The sequence below is a fragment of the Dipteris shenzhenensis genome, chromosome 5, assembly GCF_047967505.1.
Source record: "Dipteris shenzhenensis isolate YYH24624 ecotype China chromosome 5, Dip_SZ_1.0, whole genome shotgun sequence".
In the NCBI taxonomy this organism is placed as follows: Eukaryota; Viridiplantae; Streptophyta; class Polypodiopsida; order Gleicheniales; family Dipteridaceae; genus Dipteris; species Dipteris shenzhenensis.
The window spans coordinates 7,835,605-7,858,182 of record NC_141600.1 but is presented as its reverse complement, the minus strand read 5'-3'; the positions used below and the strand labels follow the sequence as shown (position 1 = coordinate 7,858,182).

Genomic DNA, 22,578 nt, shown 5'->3' with positions numbered 1-22,578 from the left:
AGAGGCTTGTGCGAGTGCGCCAGGACTCGTTGCGCACGGTTGTGTCTCGGGAGTAGGGAGATTGGGATGATAGAGGCCAAGCAAAGTCTATCAAATTTGTCTGCATGATCATGGATGAGTCTTGGTGGAATCAAGTGGAGGCATTAATCAAATCGATTAATCCTATCTACACGATGCTTCGCATCACGGACATGGAGGGAAGCACATTAGGGCTCTTGTACGAGTTGATGGGCAAGATTGGAGAGGCCCTCAACAGAAACACTTCCCTATCGCTTGATCAATAAAACTTTTTACTTTTATAATATGTATAATTATTGCGGTTGCTAAATTGCAATTTGCTATCAAAGCTTATGGTTGGAGCCTAGAATTTTCAGATATGTACTATGAATTTTGCATGCATAATGCATTCTAATTTCTTGTGGCATGATTTAGGGTTGAGTCCATCCGTGCTATATTCCACCACCCAATCCATGCGGTGGCACATGTATTGCATCCCCTCTGGATGCAGTCAAGAGCAATATGAGAATGACGAGTTGGAGGAGGGGATGCAACAGTATCTACAAAACAAGACGGGTGGTGACTTGGAGATGCAACAAAGAATGGAGCATGAACTTCTATTGTTCCGCAATCACAGCCTCTCCTTTGGTCGACCTACGACTAGGCTCCGAGAGAGACAGTTGCAGCTTGTCTCCTGATGGGAGAAATATGGCAACTGTACTCCTACTTTGGTAAGAGACAAGTTACAACGTCACTAGTTAGAACTTAGTAGTTAAGCAATTTGAAGTTTTATCTACTACAAATATGTTTAAAGTTATATACTTATCTCTGCTTAAATGGCTTATGGCAGAAACGCCTTGCTATACGTGTTTTCTCACAAGACTGCAGTTCCGGTCCTTGTGAGAGGAACTGGAGCACTTGGGCCCTCTTTCACACAAAGAAGAGGAACAAATTGAGCACGACTCAATTGGAGCAGTTGGTATTTTGTCATTGCAACCTCCGTCTCCTTGAGTTCGCTGCCGGCTGCCCCGAACCTCGGCGGACGTGGAGAAGATGAAGGCCATACCAGATATCCCACGGGAGGAGCTGGACATATACTCCATGTTGTGTGAGAAGCTGTCAGCACCAACACACCACACACGATCACAGGCTCAACCATCTGGAGATGGTGCTAGTACTTCAGCTGCACATGATCCTAATGTTGATGATTCTTCTTCAGGCAGTGACATAGATGCCTTAGGCTCATCTGAGGAGGCAGAGGATGACGATGACGAGGAGTCCATGGATGATGTAGATGATCAGTAGTGATGTACCTCGGTCCTTGACTACGACTGTACAGACTACAGTCACACACACTGCTAGCCTACCCCTAGTCATGACACTTCACATGCATCATGCATGCATCACGATGCATCCTAGATTATGTTATTTTAAGATAGTAGATACAGTACTGAGTATACTTTGGACCTTGGTGGCAACTGCTTTTTTTAATAACATCCATGGGTGCTTTTATTTTGAGTCTTACATGACTCATGAGTCATGATCATGGAATTTGTGAATCATGATCATCTATGGACATTGAATGCTTTCAAGTTTCAAGTTTCAACTTATGTGCTAAGTTTAAAGTACTTCAAACTTCTAAATTTCAGATTCTTGTAACGTCAAACTTGTTAGTCATGACACATGTTGATTGTTGAAGCATCATTCAGGAATTTAGAATCATAGAAGTATGCATGATGATTGATGCTTCAAGTATAGATAATTGTATTATGTATGATTTGCACTCTATTGATAACTATATTATGTATAAGAAATAAATTTTTATACATAAATTGTATCATATTGTCGTTTCTTCCATTTCCGTTTCGGCGGGGGCCAGTACTCCATTTCCCCGGTTTTTCCCGTTTCCGTTTCGGTTAGCAACTATGCATGCATGATGGACGAATGGATGGGGCCACAGGAACTGGACCTTTGGCACGCCCATGGTGCTGAAGTGAATTTTCAATTGTGCTTCACGTGGGAGAAGCCGATGTGTGGTTTGGCAGTAGGGGTTATCAGAATGCCGCTTGAGGCAAAGACTAATCAGCCACACTACTTGACACTCCAAAAGTGTGCTGATTTGTTTGGGGTGGAAGTCTCCTTCGTGATGAAGTGGGCAGGGAAGATTGGCATTGAGCCGATGTCCACCCTAGTACGCCGATGTACGGACACGGACTACTCACCCTCCAAACCCCCGGCAAAGTCACAATAGGTAGTTTTTCTAGAACAGGCACCCACTCACAAGAGAGCCTTGTTTTCTGCTTCCTCGTCCTCATGAGCTGGACCATAGTGAGTTGGAACGTGCACGAGCTCCATGACCATGCTTGTAGTCAGCCACAGTAGTAGCTGATCCTTCGGCAAGAGTTGCAAAGGGCAGTGGTGGTAGGGTGGGCAGTGGACTTCCTTTTGATATAGGAGCATATGTTCTCAGCATCAGAGATGCCAGCAGTATATGTTCTCAGCATCATATGTTCTTTGAGATGCCAGCAGCAGAGCGGAGAACATGGGAGCAGTTCATCCTCACGATCACTAGATGAGACCCCTGGCGAGACCCAGAGTTCAACAGGATACTACTCCTCTCTTTCCGCCAGAGGAAACATGATGGACTGCTTGAGAGGCTGGATCGCTTCTACGTTGGGGACGGGACACTTCACAGAGGCGGCTCTACCAGGATTCTAGCAGGCACCATGATGTCAGACCACTCTCCAGAAATACTCCACTTAGAGCAACTCCACTAGGGTCTACCCCAAAAGGGGGTCCGCATTTCAGCAGACCTCCTACAGGATGAGGAGATTCAACAGGTTATGGCAGGGATTTGACAGCAGTCAAAGTCAGCACCTTGTGAGGGCTAGGCTTCATGGGTGGCCGCTGCGATTCAGAGGAGTAGAGAGGAGTTGCAGTCTCATGACCTTAGACATAGGAGGGCTCTTTAAGGAGCGCGAGCGTGCTCTGCGACGAGACCTCACCTCCATATGGAGGCTCAAGAGGCAGGACCCAGGATCCTAGTGGCTTAGTGATGGATATGAGAGCATGCGCCTTGAGCTCCAGGACAGAGGTTTGGCGGGCTAAGTTCTACCACCACTCCACCCGGGCCTATTAGCTAGAGCAAGGGGACAGGATGACGAAGCAATTCTTTCAGACCATTGGACATCGACCGGCATGCACACAGCCGTAGAGTTTACGGGATCCGTAGGGCATTATGCACAACGATCCACAAGAGATTCTAGAGCTGACCACGGTTTTCTACAATCAACTCTTTCAGATGGAGATGATGACTCCAGCTTGCCTTGTGGCCCATGAGCTAGTTTGAGACCACGTTCCGACGGTAGTCTCGTGAGAGTTATGCAGGAGTTTGAAGGAGCCTTTCACGGATGAGGAGCTCTGGGAAGCCCTCAAGGCCCTCCTGACCCAGAAGTGTCCTGGCAAAGATGGCTATGGACTCCGGCCTTCTTCCGAAACTTCTGGGAGATCATTACCACCCCTTTCCGTCTAGCCTGCCAGGAGATCATCGACACGGGCTCTGATCCTCGGCCCCTAAGCAGGGGGTGGATTTGTTTGATCCCGTAAGAGGGAGATAGGTCAAAATTCAGCAATGCAAACCGATCACTTTGCTAGATCCTCGCCAAGGTCTTGAGTTTGCAGTTATGGCCTCATCTCACCTACATCATCCATGACACGCAGACCGGTTTTGTTCAAGAGCATAGCATCCTGGACAACATTTTCACTTTCTGGGAGGCAGTGGATTGGGCCAGGGAGGAGTCAGAGCCTTTGGCCATCTTTCCCTTGGATTTTGAGAAGGCTAACGACAGGATGGAGTGGACTTTCCTACAGGGCACTATGCAGAGGTTGGGTTTCTCATACAGATGGATTAGAGGAGTCTCTGCGCTTTATGCGGGGCGCTCTAGTCAGATGCTTGTTGATGGACACATAGGCGAGGCCTTTCCTCTCTCTCTCTCTCTGTCCGTCAGGGTTGTCCCCTAGCTCCCTTTCTCTTCTTGTTTGTGCCGGAGGCTTTGGGCTACTACTTGAGATTGCACATGGCGGCCCTCATAGGGTTGAGACTCCCAATCAGACAGGAGGAGCTGCTAGACTCTGAGTTTGCAGACGACACAGCCTTGTACATAGAGGGCACTGCAACGATCTTGGAGAGAGTCAGGGGATCCCTTGCTATCTACTACAAGGCCTCGAGTGCAAGGATCAACTAGACCAAATCCATCAGCTTCTTCACAGGCCTTTGTAGGGATTCAATGGATCACTCGGCTTCTGAAACTAGAGCTGTTTTTTGCCTTGAACCGTCGGGGCCATATTCTTTTTGATGGTGTCACCATCCTTGGCTTTACAACCATCGTCCGTAGCAAATCTTCCTTAGTCGCTTCGACCATTAAGGTAGAATGCATCAAATCACGAAGCTTTGTCTTGCGTTCAATGCTTACTTGGATACGAATACTTGGATGCAAACCAGCCCTAAACTTAGAAAGCTTTGACTTTTCTGAGATTTCCTTGAAGGGGGTAACCTGGAGCTAAGCTGAAAAGAACTTCGGATTATAAGTCTCGACCATATCTATGGCGGACACGGACACACTTTCCCAAGCTGTATGGACATCATCATAAAATTCTTCAGTAAGAATTGCTCGAAAAACTGCTTTTTGAAGCTTTTCTGAAGAAAGTAGACGAACTTGCCTCTTTCTTTAAAGTGCATTCTTCTTGATCTGGATCTCCTGCTTTTGTGCCCATGAGTAGAACGCTCTCTGAATGTAGAAGAAGAAGAAGAAGAAGAAGAGAAGAAGATGACGAAGAAGAACTCGAAAAGGACGTGCTAGAACTGGGGGGATGTCCGTCGGTGCTTCCTGCTCCATTTCTTATGGGACTTCAGAATCCTTCCTCTTTTCTTTGAATCTGAATATCTTTGAACTGAAGGGGAACTTCGAGAACGCTTTCCTGAAGCATGGCATTGCCTAGGGGATTCTTTAAAAGCAGAAGAAGGCTTTTGGTAATTTCTTATTTGTGGGAGGAGAAACTTGCTTAGTCATCATCTCCTCAAACAAGTGCTGAAATCAAGGCATCTGCTTCAGGGACTGATACTCCTGGATTCTTTCCTTCACGAATTCTTCATTGAGATCTTCATCACATCAAATAGGACATTTCTTACTGTGTCATCTGATGGCTGAACTACCTTCCTCTGTAGCCATAACTCGGGCTGAACTTGCCTTGCTGTATAACTGCAACCTTCTTTGAATAGTTGATGGGTTGGGCCTTTCTAGAATTGTTGTTGCCAACAAAAACAGCAAGCATAGGCTCTGATACCACTGAAAAAAGCTCCAAGGACTCCCAAAACCTCCCTGTAATCAAATCGTAGCAAGCTATCTCTCTCTGGATACTCACACATGCAAAGGGGAAAGGATTCGGGTGCTGGATTAAATCACACAACAGCATGGGAGATGTGGGAATCTATAGAAGGAATTCGCAGTAAGAGAAGAAGCTCTAGGGCTCTTCTTTTATAGACTTGGCATATCAAAAAGCTAGACCTTCTTTTCTAAAGCTTCTTTTTACAAAAGCTGAGCTTCCCTGATTTTTCTCACCTTGGGGTAGCTTTTATAGCCTTTTTAGAACCCTGTGGGGCCCTCATTAATGGTGCCATCTTCCTGATTCTTTTTGGCCTTGTGGGACCTGCTTTTTGGCACTTGCTCGATCATTTATGAGCCTTTTAGCACTCTTCCAAGTCTACACAAACACCAACACTTTAACCCATTAAAGGTTAGCGAAATGCTTGCGTTCCTAGTTCTTGGACTAATCCTAGTCCCTCCACATTTTGCCAATGCAAAGCAAAAGTAAAAACAATAAACTTATTCTAGTTAACCAAGGCCAACTTTCTTTCACCGAAGTCAATTATAACAGAGATTATTCTTTATTTCTTGGGAGAAGCACCAAATGGTAACACCATAAGGCCCAACAAGAGGTTTATGTACGACATAATAGCAAGCAAAACCTGGTTGGCAACCACTACTCTATCCACCAAGGATAGCCAACCAAGCTCCAATGCAAGAGCTTCCTTCGCATGCTCAGAAGAAGCGGTGCCAACTACTCCTTCGACAGATATCCAGCGCTACATGACATCCCACTTGTTATGCTCTAGCCGAGATAGCATGACCTCGGAAAGATCGGTGGGCATTTTCTCTTAGATGACCGACTTCTGTAATATTTAATGTGCGTAAATAAAATGGTCAAGAGAAGTAACTGCCAAGGTCCTAGGTGAGGGTGTAATGGCATTGACTAGGTGGTTCTGAGTGCTAAGGCCTAGGTGCACCTAAATGTGTAATAATGCCAAGGGGCAAATGGTTTAATTGTGCCCCAAGAGAGGGGTAAATGGTGTACTAAATTGATGACATGTGGCAGAGGGAACCATCTAGGGATTTGTGGGTTTTGTGGATATGCATGAGAGGCAAAAATTACGTATGAGACGAAAACATGTGATCCACGAGAGCAAGGCTGGGTGGAAAAACGAGATGCCATCGCCCGTGATAGACGAAATAGAAAAAAGAGAATTAGCTAAGGTTCGTTTCAATTGGTATCAGAGCCTATGGTGGAGATCAAAGGCTGGACGAACGGGAGAGAAGGAATCGGCTGCTCGTGACGTGCGATGAATAGGAAGGGTTGTTGCCCGTGACGAAGACCTTCGTGGTGGCTGAGTTTGGGGTGCGGGAGATTTCGATGAACGGACAGCATGCGTGGAGCAGATTGGCGACGTGCTGCGATAGCATGGCGCACCCTTGACGGACGGGCTTTGCGGGGTAGTGGTTATGCTAGAAGCTAAGCTTACAGGGATTCTGTCAGTTAACGAGTTGCAAGCCTGGACCTCCTTGGTGGACTGACGACGTGCAGCTTTGCTGAGCAACGACGTGCGCCTGCCTGGAGTCAAGCGAAGGTGGAGCGGGCGGTAACAGTTTTGCTATCAGGCTGCATATAAGAGTGGCTATTCTGACGCATGAGTATGCCGTAAAATAGGCCGTAATAATTCAAATCGTGCATAGTTGGTCCGTCGGCAGAATTTATAGTATGTGGCTACAGGGAACCTGCGTATTATAGCCGTCGTGACGAATTGGAAGGGCCAGAATAAAGCGCAGTTGGCAGTATATGCTTTTGACGTGACAGATTTGGGCACATGAAAACAGATTTGGGCACATTAAAAAAATAAGACACGGGATCTTTTGAAGAAAGCGAGACGCACACGTAAACATCGAGTTTTTTTTCAAAGCTTGCCTCAAGAGCGGAACGCACATACTCAGGCTGCTTTCCTCAAATCAGACCATGAACAGTGACGAGCGGAACCTTGTCCTGGATTCCTTTTAAAGCCTGCGTGGAGTTTCCAGGGAGCATTTTTTTTCTCTTTTATACAAATTTTGAGTCTGCAGTCGATTCGTTTCTGTACAGCAGAGGCTGCCGTTTAATATTCCTGCATAGCAAAAGGGAAATTTTTTATTTTTTATTTTTATTTTTATTTTTAAACCTATTTTTCTTTTTAAAACTATGGAGGCAGAAGGACAAGATTCCAGCGAGTCTAGAGCATGGTCTACACAACAAATATCCCATCACACAACACCTACTCTGGTGGGTAGGATTTCGGTATTAGAAGATGCTTTACAACAAATTATGAACCAGCAGCTTCAAGTGAATGCTGGTCACAATGAGATTAGGGAGATGGTGCAAGCCTTGTCGGCTAGGCCATCTAGGATTGATAAGGGCAAAGCTCCAGCAGAGCCAGAGCCCAGTATACATTCATCAGAGCGTGCGAGGGTCAAGGTGCCCAATATTGCCAACTATAGACCGAAGAAGTACGCTGGTCGGATGACCGAGCGCAGTTCTGATGTGATCGAGGTTTGGTTACACAAGTGGGAAGAAGCCTTCGCCATTTGTGAAATCAGATCTGATCTAAAGAAAATCCGTGAGGCCACTCACCTGTTTATTGAGGCAGCGGATAGATGGTGGATGAAGCAACAGAAAGATCAAGTTGCCCCTACCACCTGGGAAGGGTTTAAAGCTGAATTTAAGAAACACTTTCTTCCACCTGATGAAGAGTCTCGAGCTTGGGATGCTTATAGAAACCTTCGTCAGAGGAGTCTGTCGGTGGCAGAGTACACAGGGAATGTGTTATGAAGATGACAGACCCTCTCCCTATGTCGGTTCAGTTAAAGGACTATATCTATGGACTGAACGACAAAATTAAAATGGAAGTTCGGGCTAAATATGTGACTACATTAGATGAATCTATTGCAGTAGCCCTGAACTATGAGGATGCCAAAGGCAGATCTAGTGGATTTGTGCAGGCAGGGACTCAGTATGAGTACCCGAGAAAAGGGGATTTCAGAGGAAATGGACTTCAAAGACAAGTGTCTCCCAGCCAAGTGGCCAAACCAAGCAAGTGAAGCCGGTTGAGGGACCAGCAAAAACAAGTACCACCGTTGGGGTAAAAAGGAAAATAACTCCAATGGCAGCCCGGGATTGGTCAAAGTCCTCGTTGACCCCTGAACAAAAAGAGAAAGCTAGAAAAGAAGGATTGTGCTTCGGCTGCCTTCAGCGACATCAGTGGAAAGATTGTCCACTGAATAAAGACCGTCGCACGGCCAATATGATAATATCTGAATGCGACGCGGGAATGCAGGAGAGTCCCAATGCGGAACATATGCAGATGCAATTGGCGGGACCTTCTCAGAGGTTAGTACCTGTGTTATTAAGTGTGTTTGTTACTAAGTTAGTAAGCGGTGCACCTGATAACATCCTTTCAAAGCCCGCAGCAACGGGGTATACGGTTTTCGATGAGCCCGAGTTGATTAAAATGAAAGGGCAAGTAGCCAGTCATGATGTGATTGTGTTGTTTGACTCAGCGTCAACACACAATGTAATCAACTCGAAGCTTATTAAGAGGCTCAAGTTGAAAAATAGTCCGTCTGACTATGCTTATATGGTCAAGATGGCGGACGGAAGTTCAACTGAAGTATGGGACCAAAGGGTTACCCAGTTGGAACTTCGAATTCAGGACTATGTTGAGAAGCTGGACTTTGAACTGACCAGACTTGCTCACGCAGATATAGCCCTAGGCATGGCTTGGCATTTTTGGAAAAATCCAGCCATTGATTGGAAAAAACATATTTACCAGTTCAAGATGAACGGGGTGGAATATGTTTTGCGAGGTGAAAAGAATTTACCTCGAGAACCACTGATTTCAGCCATGGAAATTCGGAGGACTCCGAAAAGTTTCTGTGTCTGTGTATAGCATCGGTAGAGCCGATTGATGATGCATCGACTAGCACTGAGGCTACCCAAGATGGGAAGATGGCCGAGTTGGCTAAAGAAATATCAGAGAAGTTCTCTGAATGTTTTAGGGATGAACTACCTTATGGGTTACCTCTAGAGCGGAAAGTTCAGCATAAGATTGAACTGATCCCGAGGGCAGAACCTGTAAATAGACCTCCCTATAGAATGAGCTTCATTGAAGAGGCGGAGGTGCGTAGACAACTGGAAGAATACCTCAAGTTGGGGCAGATTCAACCAAGTTTCTCACCTTTTGCTTCGCCAGTGATATTAAAGAAGAAAAAGGATGATACGTTTCGCCTCTGTAAAGATTACAAAGCATTGAATAATATCACTGTTAAGCACAGGTATTCGATGGCTCGGATTGATGATTTGCTAGATGCATTACATGGTGTAAACTACTCGGTGCTTTCTATCAATTCAGACAACGGATTTTGCAGAGGCATTTGAATGAGATGATTGCCAGTTACCAAACACATATACTTGAACTTAAGAGTTTGCAATTAAGCTAGAATTAAGACTTATACAGCTTAAACACAAAGTGACATCATTGGAAAATGCAATATGATTGAGGGGCCAAGACAGGACCCCCCCCTTGTCCAGGCTCACTTTATTCTTGAAAATGGAGATACAAGACCAAGGTGCAATGCACCTTCCAAACTGATGAACTCAGTGCAAACCTAGGACCTAGATACAAGACTCAAGAGCATATGTACAAGGTAGACAACAAAAAGGAGGACTCCAAGCTCAGGTTTCAACTCTTGGCTTGCCCAATCCACAAGGAAGAAGCCTGCAACAATCACCACTTACATCCAACATTAGAGACAAGCACTAGTTTCTAGAAAGATAGTAGAAACAACATGAAACAGTGCTGTAAATGAGATAAACTTGACAATACATGCTCCCTTCGTGACTAGACCCTTTTGTAAGAGAATTCCTTGATGCCTCTGAAGCTACCTTGGGTGAGGAGAGTGTGGAAATGGGGCTGGAATGAGAACAGCTTAGAAAAACAGCCTGTAGGCTAGAGAGAGAAAACTTTTATGGAGTGATAGCTGTAGAGAGAGAGTGCCAATGCTGATCCCAAGGGAGGAGATGTAAGAGAGGAGCTGCTGCTGTTCCAGAGGTGCACAGAAAGGCAGATTTCTGCAAGGGAAATGGGCTGGAACAGTAGAGAGAGAAATTCTGCAGTAGAAAGAGAAAGACTGCAGCAGGAGAGAGAAAGGGGCTGTGGCTGCTCCAGGCTAGGTGAAGGAGAGAGGATGCTGCTGCTGTTCCAGAAGAGCTGAGAGGGGGCAGATTTCTGAAACTGTAGAGAGAGAATGTGCTGTTGTAGAGAGAGAAAGTGCTGCTGAGGTGAGAGAATGGCTTGGGGAGAAGCTGGCTGCACCCAAGGAGCTGGAGAGGTTCTGCTGCATCATCCAAAAGGAGGGAGAAGAAAAGTGACGAAATTTTCATGTGTGGAATGAAGGGGAGAGGCCTTCTTTTATAGGCTCAACCCCCCCTAGGCCTAGAGTGGAAGGTGGACACTTGTCCCAGATTTTTGGTGGGCTGCAGTCCCAAAGAGGACAGCCCACAACCTGCCCCAAATCTACCAGATTTGGGGCCAAACACTTGGCCTGCATGCCCTGCCACTTGCCATGCATGCTGCCACATGTGTGGGACAGGTGGACTGACCTGCCAGCTCAGATTCCATGTGGTAGTCTGCCACGTGTCAGCTGCCACGTCACTCCCAAAACCCTAAAATTTCAAAGTTATCAGAATTCAATTCTGATCACACCCACGGGTTCCTAACAGCTTAGACAATCTATTGACGTACTCTAAGGTCATAATTGAGCCATACCGAGCTCATTTGTTTGTCGTCTTATCTTGTATCTCCATTACTCTTGGCATGCTGCCAGGCCCACACCCAAAGCTAAGGGAACATTCTCTTGAATGGTTCCTAGGTCGGTATGCAATCTGTGCTTTTGATTGGTCCCATGTTTGGGTACTCAGGTGGGGTGTGGTTTCTAGATGTCCCTCTCAAAGAGAGACCATCACTCTTGTGGGTCACTAATGCCCATAACCCCAAGCAAGGGGGTCCACCCTCAAATGCTAGACCTAGTCCCCATTGTCCGTAACTGAACAATAGGAAAACATTTCATTTCTTAATAAGCATACTATTGAAAAACAAAAAGAAATAGTACCAAGCAAGTGGATACATGTTGAAGCAGGATGACACATGGAGCCGTCATTTTCAGCAAGATAGATCTTAAGTGTGGCTACCATCAGATCCGGATTAGAGCCGAGGATGTGCATAAAACCGCTTTCAGAAGCACGTTTGGTCATTATGAGTTTTTGGTAATGCCCTTCGGACTTACCAATGCTCTAGCGACATTCGTCATGCTTAGGAACGATTTACTACGTCCGTATATCGGAAAGTTTGTAGTACATTTTATTGACGATATTCTAGTGTTCAGTAGAAGTATTACTGAGCATCGTGAACACTTAAGAATAGTGTTCAGTACTTTGAGAAAAGCCAGTCTTTATGTAAATAAAAAGAAAACTATACTGTGTATGGTTAGGCTTGAATATTTAGGGTTCATAATTACTCCACAGGGGGTAGAAATGGATCCAAAGAAAGTGGCTGCGATACTAACTTGGCCAATCCCTCAGAGTCTGACCGCGTTGCGATCATTCTTGGGATTTGTCCAATTTTATAGAAGACATATCAAAGGATATTCCGAAATAGTATCGCCATTGACTGATCTGACCTCAGATAAAGTACCTTTTATATGGGGACAAAATCAACAAGAAAGTTTTAACACCCTAAAACAAGCTGTGGTCACAGGACCGGTGTTAAAAATAGTTGATCCCCAGAAACCGATGCAAGTGGCATTGCTGTAGAAGCAGTTCTCCTCCAAGAGGGAAGGCCAGTAGCCTTTGAAAGCAAAAAGCTTTCTCCCTCTCAAAGGAATTGGCCAACTCATGAATTGGAGTTGTATGCTGTTATCCATGCTTTGAAAACATGGAGGCATTATTTGTATGGTTCAGAGTTTTATGTGGATGTGGATCATGATACTCTGAAACATTTTTGTAAACAGCCTGACTTGAGGGGCGGCCAAGCTAGGTGGGCAGAGCTCATGCAGGAGTTTAATTTAACGATTCGGTACCGAAGAGGAAAAGATAATAAGGTTGCTGATGCGTTGTCTCGCATTATGCACAACCTGAGTTTCACGGTATTAGAGAGTGCTCTAATGACCGAGATTAGAGAAACTCAAAAGGTGGACGAGTTTGTCCAGAGCTTATGGCCTAAGGCTCATGTGTTTAAACCCGGGGAAAATGAAAAGGATGACCTGGCATCCAGAAAAGGCCAAACATATGCAAGATATACCATAAGGGATGGTATGCTGAAAAGAAATGGCAAGGTAGTAGTACCTAGTCAGAATGATCTCAGGCAGAGAGTCATTCGACAGTGCCATGATAGCCCATGTGCGGGACATCCAGGGGTCGAGAAGACATATGATCTCGTGAAGCGAGATTTCTTTTGGCCAAAGATGAAAAAGCATATTCATGAATATGTGACACGGTGTTTTTCGTGTCGAGTAAGCAAAGCCGAGCGGGTGAAGCCACCCGGACTTTTACAGCCCTTGGAGATACCACTAAGTAAGTGGGAGAGCATTTCCATGGACTTTATTGTAGGGCTGCCTACGACACAAGGAGGGTATGATTCTATCCTTGTGGTGGTTGATCGTCTAACCAAGATGGCTCACTTCATTCCGACTAGAGAGTCTGTTAGTGCCCCGCAAGTGGCGGATTTGTTTATTAGACATATATTTCGTCTGCATGGATTGGCTAGATCCATAGTGTCAAAAAGAGATGTCAGATTTACCGGTCATTTTTGGACAGCGGTATTTGAGACACTAAGGACTGAGTTGGGAATGAGTAGTGGGGATCATCCTCAGACAGATGGTCAGACGGAGAGAGTCAACCAGACTTTAGAGGATATGCTGAGGGCATATGTGTCATTGAGGCAACATACATGGGACAAGTGGTTGCCATTGTTGGAGTTTGCCTACAATGATAGAAAACATTCCTCTACCGGGTTCAGTCCGTTTGAGCTGAATTATGGTTATAGACCAGCAAATCCAACTATAGTTGGAGTACCTCAGAAAGTGCCTAGTGCCGCAAACTTTGTAGTTCAGATGCGGGAGATGCTAGCACTTGCGAGAGCTAATATCCGCCAGGCTATGGATAGAGCCAAGGTGTATGCGGATGAAAACCGGTCTATAAGAGTATTTAAGGAAGGAGAAAAGGTTTTACTCAGAGTTCCTTCGGACTCGAAGTCGTTAACTTCAGGAGAGTATTTTAAGTTATCACCTCGATACTGTGGGCCGTGGTTAATTCTAAAGAGAATAGGCAAGGTAGCCTATAAATTAGAATTACCACCGGGGTGTAAGGTGCACCCAGTGTTTCATGTTTCTCGTTTAAAGAAATTTTTGCATACTGGTGACTCACTAATCGAAGGTGTTGTTTTGTTTCAGGAGATAGAGGATAATGCAAGACGCAAACCAACAAGAATCATGGACCGAGGAATAATGCAAGTGCGCAATCGGAAAATCCCCACGGTGTTGGTTGCATGGCATGGTCTACCTCTATCGGAAGCTACCTGGGAATCCGTATACCAGTTACGGAGAGTGTTCCCAAATTTCATCATCGAGGACGCTGATGCTTGAAGAGGGAAGGAATGTTATGCTCTAGCCGAGATAGCATGACCTCGGAAAGATCGGTGGGCATTTTCTCTTAGATGACAGACTTCTGTAATATTTAATGTGCGTAAATAAAATGGTCAAGAGAAGTAACTGCCAAGGTCCTAGGTGAGGGTGTAATGGCATTGACTAGGTGGTTCTGAGTGCTAAGGCCTAGGTGCACCTAAATGTGTAATAATGCCAAGGGGCAAATGGTTTAATTGTGCCCCAAGAGAGGGGTAAATGGTGTACCAAGAAAAGGGCTAAATTGATGACATGTGGCAGAGGGAACCATCTAGGGAGTTGTGGGTTTTGTGGATATGCATGAGACGCAAAAATTACGTATGAGACGAAAACATGTGATCCACGAGAGCAAGGCTAGGTGGAAAAACGAGATGCCATCGCCCGTGATAGACGAAATAGAAAAAAGAGAATTAGCTAAGGTTCGTTTCACCACGCATCGTACTGCACTCTCTATAGGCACCCAAGTAAAATCTCAGTGCGGTCTCCACTCTTGAATCACTGACCCAACTCCCGTAGGAGTTGTGTAAATTAATAGGAGGCCCCAAAGCAAGGCAAAACACCTCCATGGCTAGAACAAATGCCCTGAAGTTGTCTACCCCCCCATCAAGATACACTACCCTATCATCTGCAAACTCTGCATCAAGAAGCTCCTCCAAAGCTGCAATGGGTATCTTGATGCCACAAATACCCGTGTCTTTCTGTCTCTGAAAACTACTCATAACCTCAAATAGAAAACATAAAGGAGCCAAGGGACATCCCTGATTCACTAATCTGGCTATATGAGATATGTCCCCTCGGGCTCCCCTGACTAAACTTGGTTATGTGCCGAGGAGAGTAGTGCTGACACCCCTCCTCAAGAAGCACATCTTGTCTAGAGTCCCCTTAAGGAACTCCCAATCCACACCATCATAGGCCATCCCAAAATCAAGAAGCAAAACCAATAAATCCTCCAAGTGGAACCGTGCCAACGCTCGCCTCCCAAAAAGTAAAGATGTTATATGAAATGCTGCAGTCCCATCCAAAGCCTATCTAGGTGGATTGAATAATGCCTGGTAAGAAAGTGGCACGCCTCAGGTTGATGGCCTTAGCTAGGACCCCTATAAGCAGATCAAGCAAGACGTGCCACAGGTGGATAGCTTACTCTAACACAATGACTTTGCAAGATGATAATCATATGTGTATGTATAGCAAGCCAGTCCAATTATACCTAAGGAAACAGATTGCAAAGGCGAGGATTCCACACTGCATGGCAAAAGACGGGCTAGAAGCATTAATGACGAGATGGGATTGACCTTAAGCATTGCAATATGTATTACATGACTTAAAGTTCATTCTCTTCATTAATGAACATCAATTTTAAATAACATTAAAGACGTTTATTAATTTGTGATACCTGCTCATATCACCTGCATTCAACAGGAGGGTACAAGTCAGCATATCAAGGATTATTTGCTTCGGTTTCTATATGTGCATAGAAAACATTGATAAGTTAAAGCCATTTCTCACAAAGTTATCAGGGAATTTTCCATTGACAAGATATAGCATCCAAGAGCCATCAACCAAACACAACGGTGCTATAAAGATATTATGACTAAAGGCTTCAGTATACACAAAGCCAAGCACATGAGTATTTTAGGTTTTACCTCTGTAACTCCTGCCTTGACTTTCTTGGGCTTGCATTCACCCTCTTAGCAGATTCTAGGTCGACACATATTCTCTGTCATTCATCTCCACGTCGTAAATTAGTCTAGTCAAATCTAGAATACAGATTTGCACAATAATAGTCTAGTCAAATCCAGAATATGGGAAAAATTTGCAGGAAACCGAAAAAGAGCACACAATCTTCACATGCCAACTTTCTAAAATTTTGGAGAAATATTTCCAGTTACAAGATGTCAGAAAAGTGCTGACCATCTCTAGAAGAGACTGGATGGATGAACGAAACTCAGTAAGTTCCAGTTCCTGATTTGTAGAGACACCAGACGCTGCGATCAGATACAGTAGGCGCTTAACCAATGGTTGCTTCCTGGGTTCCTGAGGACCATAAGGTTGAATTATTTTACCAATTGAGCACAAGGACACATACCCTTCCCTCAAAAAAATATGAATGAGCTGAGACTCAAAACAGGATTCACAAATAATAAATCATATTCCAAGTTGTTGTAGATAGACTACAAGATACAACCCTTGGAAGGAAATAAAGAGGGCCTGCTGAAGGATATTGCAGGTAATGCCCATTAAATTTACATCTACAGAATCATGTATAAGTTTCTGAAGAACTGACGATCGGCATGTCCCTGTGATTATCATTTGATAGTTCATAAAATAAACAAGACAAAGAACAGGATAATTAGTACCTTGAAAAGCTGGACAAGGTGTGAGCTGAACATAACTTCTATCCTGTGACTTTCTGCTCAACCGATCAAGTAAATTAGGACAGCCTGCTGGAACAGTATTTATTCAATTCCCAGATTGATGGAAGCCCAATCGGGAATAGCAGCAATAAAATCAATTGCTTGTCACCTTTGAAAACCTCAAAACGACATTTGAAGTCATGTTGTAGTATCTTAAACAAGTACCTAAACTTCAACATGAGCCCCATACTCTGGATTCACACGAAATCAATTGCACAATCACAATTAGATCAAAATCTAAAATAAACATCTAAACTAATTCACAGATTGAAATAGTCAAATCCACTGAAAATTCCAAACAAACACGCAATCATGCTAAGAAACAACGTGGAAAATTTCACCTTATGATCTATGCCTCTTAAAGACTTCCCTTCTGTACAATCATCTGGCCTCTTACCAATTTCTGTGTAGATTGCATTTAGCAGAGCAATGAATACCTGAAATGGGGACAGTCACAAGAACTGTAAATGTTAATAACTCTGCTGCTGCCCAGAGGCAAAGCGTTAAACAAGAAAAAATAGAAGCCAATAAATAGCTGAAATGAAACAGTCACAAGAACTGTGAACGTTAATAACTCTGCTGCTGCCCAGAGGCAAAGCGTTAAACCAATAAAATATAGAAGCCAATAAATTACTGCAGCCTGCCTGAAAACCACAAATATATAGTCAGGCTGCATACAAAAAATCAAGCACATAAGCAGGACTTAAAGAGAACTGGAATGGTCATCAATCCTTGCTCTGCTAAAATAAATAAATCCCAAGGAGTTTAGATAGCTTTTTGAGCTTCAAAGATATGAGGACTGAACTGGTTGCACAGAAACATGAAACATACTGGATTCCAAAAAATGTTCTATCACTATAGGGTTCAAGCATGACAACATGTCGCTCGTCCACACATGGCAATCTGAAAAAATGAAGCTTAACATTCTTTATTTAAAGAAGAAGCATTTTAAGTTTATTATACAATGCAATGTTAGAGATTCCAGTGTTACTCTCTTGGCAACCATAAGTGATATATCTGTGCTTGCTTGTTATGCAGACATTCTCATGCCTCCATCAATTAGAATGTTATGTAGTACCAAATGTTGCAGACCAAGTCCAAGATAGCAGGTTGAGAGTTCTGGCTCAACATTTCTAGCTCAATGTTGGGAAACCTTACATTATACTGAATGGCTACAATGCCTACTTTAAAATAGTACTGCAGCAAATCTATATGTCTTCATCAATATTACATCACAGGTCAAAACACACCGAATCTGTTGACCAAAGCTGCAAACAAGATTGGCAAAGTATGATTCTTCAACATACATGCCCAAAAATATTCCTAGGCAGTAAAAATGTGGCTATGCCCATCAAAGGGGAAAATATTTTCATGTCAAAACCAGTATCATCAATAGTACAGAGAATTCAACACAGAATTCAACCAAGACTTCAACACCCACAATCCATCCCAAGGAAGGAGCAATGGGAATTAATAATCACATATTTGTTTTTCCCCTCTTTTTTACAAAAGTATTCTTCTTCTATGTGCATGGAATGTGGGTTTTGGGGGGAGAAAGTGCACGACAGCGGGGCTTAATGTGGTTTTAATCGGGGAAAACCCCCCCCCAAAAAAAAACCCCACTCCCTTAGTAGTGCACATTTTATTCAAATCATAAGCAAAGAGTCCCCCAAGGTCCATAAGGCCCTTAAATCACAGACATAAGGAGTCCTCCCCCTAGAACCCCTAAAATAGGGGACGAGCATTTTCTGAGCGAAATCTTCCGAGCGTCCGAGCGAAGGCAAAAAAAAGCTTCCAACTATGCATAAATATGGCAAAAATCAATCAAAAGAAAACATAGTTTCACTTAGAAATTTGCAAAGTATTATAGCAATGCCTATTTTATACGAAAATCTTTAGGTGAATCTTTAGGAATGGTGAGAGCATAATGGGATGCCTTTTGAAGAAACCCACATGTAGAGTAGACTTCTCTATGAAAATTCCCTTATGATCCTTCTTACAACTTTTACTTAATAGGGTGACATTGAAAACCCTCTCTCAACCTATCTTCATGAAAGGGTTTCTTTTAAGAAAACTCATTGAAGCAAGCCATTTAGGTAGTTTCGCCAGCGAAACCCCTTTCAAGCAGGTCTCCCAAGGTAGTTTCGCCAGCGAAACTACCTTGGACAGCACTTTTAAAAGTGACATAACTTTCATATCCAATGTCCAAATATAGTCATTCAACCACTCAAATTGATCGGAACACCCCATTTGAGCACATCTATGGAGTTATATTTTGGAAAATCTTGCATATATAGTATTAAATATTACATGTATTTTATGAGAGTGATATATAAGCCCAAGTTAATACTTATTTATAGTAATTTAAACTTCTTTAGAAACATGTCCATAAATATCTTGTTATTTATGCTATAAAAACACTAAAAAGATATTGACATATGATATAAATGTGTTAATAAGTAATTATATATGCATAGTATTATTACATTGAGAGTGATTATGAGGGATGTTTCTTGAAGGAATCAACGCTTTTTTAAGGTAATAACAGGGGTACAAAGGAATGTCTCTAAATAAGAAAATTATGTTGTGTAAAAATGAATGAGTGACTAGTCTGTATATTTTTATGATAAAGGGATCTAGTTCTAGTGAAAATAAAAGTGTAAAAACCATGTTTCCTAAAGAAATACATTTTTTTAAATCTCTTGAAAAACACGCTCGGATAAACCTGCTCATAGGTTTTTGCTCGTAAAATTGACGCATCCCCCTAAAATATGCATAACCCCTCAAGCTGAAGGAACCAAAAGTAAGGCATGGAAGACGATTCGGAGAGTAGAATTAAAGCAAAGGGAGCTCTCTACAAGTCCAAGGGTGGAAGACGGCCCCAGGCACCAAAGCTACCCAATAGGGCCTCCACAAAAAAAAACTAAGAACAGAATTGAAGAGCTATGAGGAGATAAACTCCAAACAGAACCACCGAGAAATGTACCCCCCCCCCCCAAAAAAAAAAAAACAAGAGAGAGAGAGAGAGAGAGAGATGTGTATTACCATCTTCCGGAGGCCTCGCGGGCCTATGAGACAAGGTACAATATCAGAGTAACTCATACAAGCCTCTGTGGGCTGAGGCAAAGGGCTCACTAAGATGTTGAGTACTATACTAAGCTAAAGCAAAAAACTCAAAGCTCAAAGTTAATACTCAATCTCAAAATCAAAACACATAGCCAGGTGCCAAAGTGGCTCTCCTACAAGCTGCGAAAATCTCTCATATCTATGTTTATCGGGTCGTCTCCTGTTGTCGCAGGGGCGCGTCTCCGTGATCTCTATATTCGGTGGGCCATATCGAGAGTGACGCCTCTGCTCGAGCGATACCCCGCCAGCAAAGGTGTGATGGGCTGAACCTCCATCATGCATGCTCTGGTCCATCTCTGCATTGTGGGTGGCCCCTGCTCTGGATGCATCTCCCCTCGTCACCGTCTGATCCCATTGACCCATGCTGCCCTCATGTTGTCTATTATCTCCTCCTCTACTCTCTCATGTCTTGGGGCAAACTCAAATGCGTAGAAATCTGTGTGTCATTGAGCTCAGTCCATCCCTGTCTCCCGAGTTACTACCTCCTCCTCCTGTGTAATCTCGTGCAGTAGGATAGCTCTCTAAATCGTCGCATCTCCATTAGCTAGAGGCCAACAAGACCTAATCCTGGAGGGAATCAGCCGAGAGTGTTGGAAGGTGCTTAGTATGGAAAAACAGGAATAAGGCTGAAGGAAGAAAAAGCCCGCCTGTTCCAGAGAAACCCAACTCACTGCCTAGGGAATCTCTGGTACTGGGGCTAACAGCCAGGTGGGGGGACTATAAAACCAACAAATCCCTCACGGAGTGAATATGTAAAAAACTCCTATAGGCCAAGCCTTGTAGAATCGAGCGCGCCTCACAACAGTCGCCCTAGGGCCTGGGGTCCCACGCTCCCAGAGAGAGCGGAGGGTGAAGATGATATCTTGCCAGATGGCGACCAAGGTAGCCGAGGGTGGGTGGAACCGGATGCTCACCCATGACCAGACAACAGCGAGCAACGCAAATGTTCCACGCCATGATACTGGCTACTACCTCCCATACGCTGTCCTCCAGAGGAGAATGAGGAACTAGGCTATCAGGAGGGACCGCCTCATGGAGCTCTATCCTCTGAATGCTCTGACCATGTATCCAATAAGCTGGAATGCTCTGACCCTGTATCCAGTAAGCTGGGGAGACTTCATCAGTCTGGAACGTGTGTTCTCCCTCAGGCAACCAGGCCACCATGATCCATCCCCCATGTGTAGTCCCTCTAAAGGCTTTGCATACGGATCATAATCATGAGGGCTCCCATCCAAATCCTCGCTCTGCTACAACAGCTCCAAAGGCGGTAAGGGATCGTCTCCAAAAAACCAACAGAGCAACAATGACACTACCCCTCCACCCACATCTGCTCCAACCACGGGCCGATGGGCAAGCCTCCGTGGGCGGCCGACGACCAACCACAAGAAGTAGGAGATCTTCCTCGGCCGCAAACTGGACCATAACCACGTCCAAAACTTGGAACGGACCTCCTAGGACACTCTTTGGGCCACCCAACGCCTCTCCCTTGAAGGGGTCCAAATTGAAGAGTCCATCTGAAGCCTCCTGCCAATTCGTGTGGTATAGAAAAAGAAGGGCACCTCGTCCACCTCCTCGGCACCACCCCTGAAGGGCTAGAGCCACTCTCCCGGATCCCACTGGACCTCCCTCAACGGCCTACCCTCCCAAAGCCAGAGGCGCCATCTAGGGACATCTTGCTCTGGGATACTAGCAGGATCAATGTGCCACTCCTTCCCCAAACGTCCCACCACTCTGATCATCTGCGAATGAATCCCATCCAAACTCCCATCCATCTCTAGGTCTCTCTCACTGAGTGCCTGGAGTACCAATGAGGCCCCCTACTAATCTCTGCCAGACTCTAGGGAGGCTCCTCATCAAGGGGGAACCCTTTCCCGTAAGGGGGGCCTCTAAGAAGATCCATCTGTGTGAATGCTACCACTGCCCCCCAGTGTGTGGGATGTTCTTGAGAAGCCCTCGCTGTAAGAGGAGCTTCCAAGGCTCTACAGCTGGGCTGGGGCCGCACACAACCAACATGCCCAAGAGGGCTCTGCTCTGCATCTCTGGATCATATGATACCCAAGCCTCCCAATGCCTGCGGCATGATCACCATCTGCCAAGCGACCCGGGCTCTAGTATTCCTTGTGCTTTCTGATTCTGCCCAAAGGAAGTTCCAAACCAACCATCGGAGCTGCCCAATGCACCCTCTATGAAAACACCAATAGGAGGCGATATACCAAGCCGTGGCAAGAAGGACCTGGTTTGCCACTAAGGCACGGCTCGCTAGGGAGAGTTTGGCTGAGCTCCAGTAGAGTAGCTTGCGTCGAACACTTTCGAAGACCGAGGCGATATGCTGCTCTCCTCCAATATCAATACCCACCTGGCATCCGAGGTATCTCGCCCTCTGGCCCCGCGATATCCAGCGGAAGCCAAAGTCGCTCCCCCACTCTCGAATCTCATGTGTCTCCTTAGAGCCTGTGAAGAAACCTATGGATTTCGTCCAGTTGATCTATGCACCCGAGGCCTCACAGTAGATGGCTAGGCTCCCCTGACTCTCTCCAAACTCGCTGTGGTGCCCTCTGCATACAAGGCCATGTCATCTGCGAGCTCAGAGTCTAGCAGCTCCTCCTGTCTGATTGGGAGCCTCAACCCCGTGAGGCCCACCACCTGTGATCTCAAGTACTAGCCCAAAGCCTCCGCCACAAACAAGAAGAGGAAGGGAGGGAGGGGGCAGCCCTAGCGGACCGAGCATGAAAGAGAGGAAAAGCCTTGCCTATGTGTCTACCGATAAGCATCTGACTAGAGCTCCCCGCATAAAGCGAAGAGACTCTGTGATCCATCTGTCTGAGAAACCCAATCTCCGCATAGTACCCTCCACGAAAGACCACTCCACCCTATCGTAAGCCTTCTCAAAATCCAAGAGGAGGACGGCCAATGGCTGTGACTCCTCCCTCGACCAATCCATTTCCTCC

At 45.0% G+C, this 22,578-nt stretch overlaps 1 protein-coding gene across 4 annotated transcripts in view; it reads right to left on the bottom strand.

Moving 5' to 3' along the window:
- Window positions 1-22,578, bottom strand: part of SNI1 (negative regulator of systemic acquired resistance (SNI1)) — a 136,852-nt gene that overhangs the window by 42,960 nt on the left and 71,314 nt on the right. For all 4 annotated transcript variants that reach the window (XM_087374824.1, XM_087374826.1, XM_087374823.1 and 1 more), the window contains exons 7-11: window positions 16,846-16,941; window positions 16,614-16,695; window positions 16,448-16,500; window positions 16,002-16,124; window positions 15,734-15,807 (exon numbers count right to left, since the gene is read on the bottom strand). In XM_087374824.1, coding sequence (XP_087230950.1) covers window positions 15,734-15,807; window positions 16,002-16,124; window positions 16,448-16,500; window positions 16,614-16,695; window positions 16,846-16,941 — 428 coding nt within the window. The remainder of the gene's footprint in view (window positions 1-15,733; window positions 15,808-16,001; window positions 16,125-16,447; window positions 16,501-16,613; window positions 16,696-16,845; window positions 16,942-22,578) is intronic.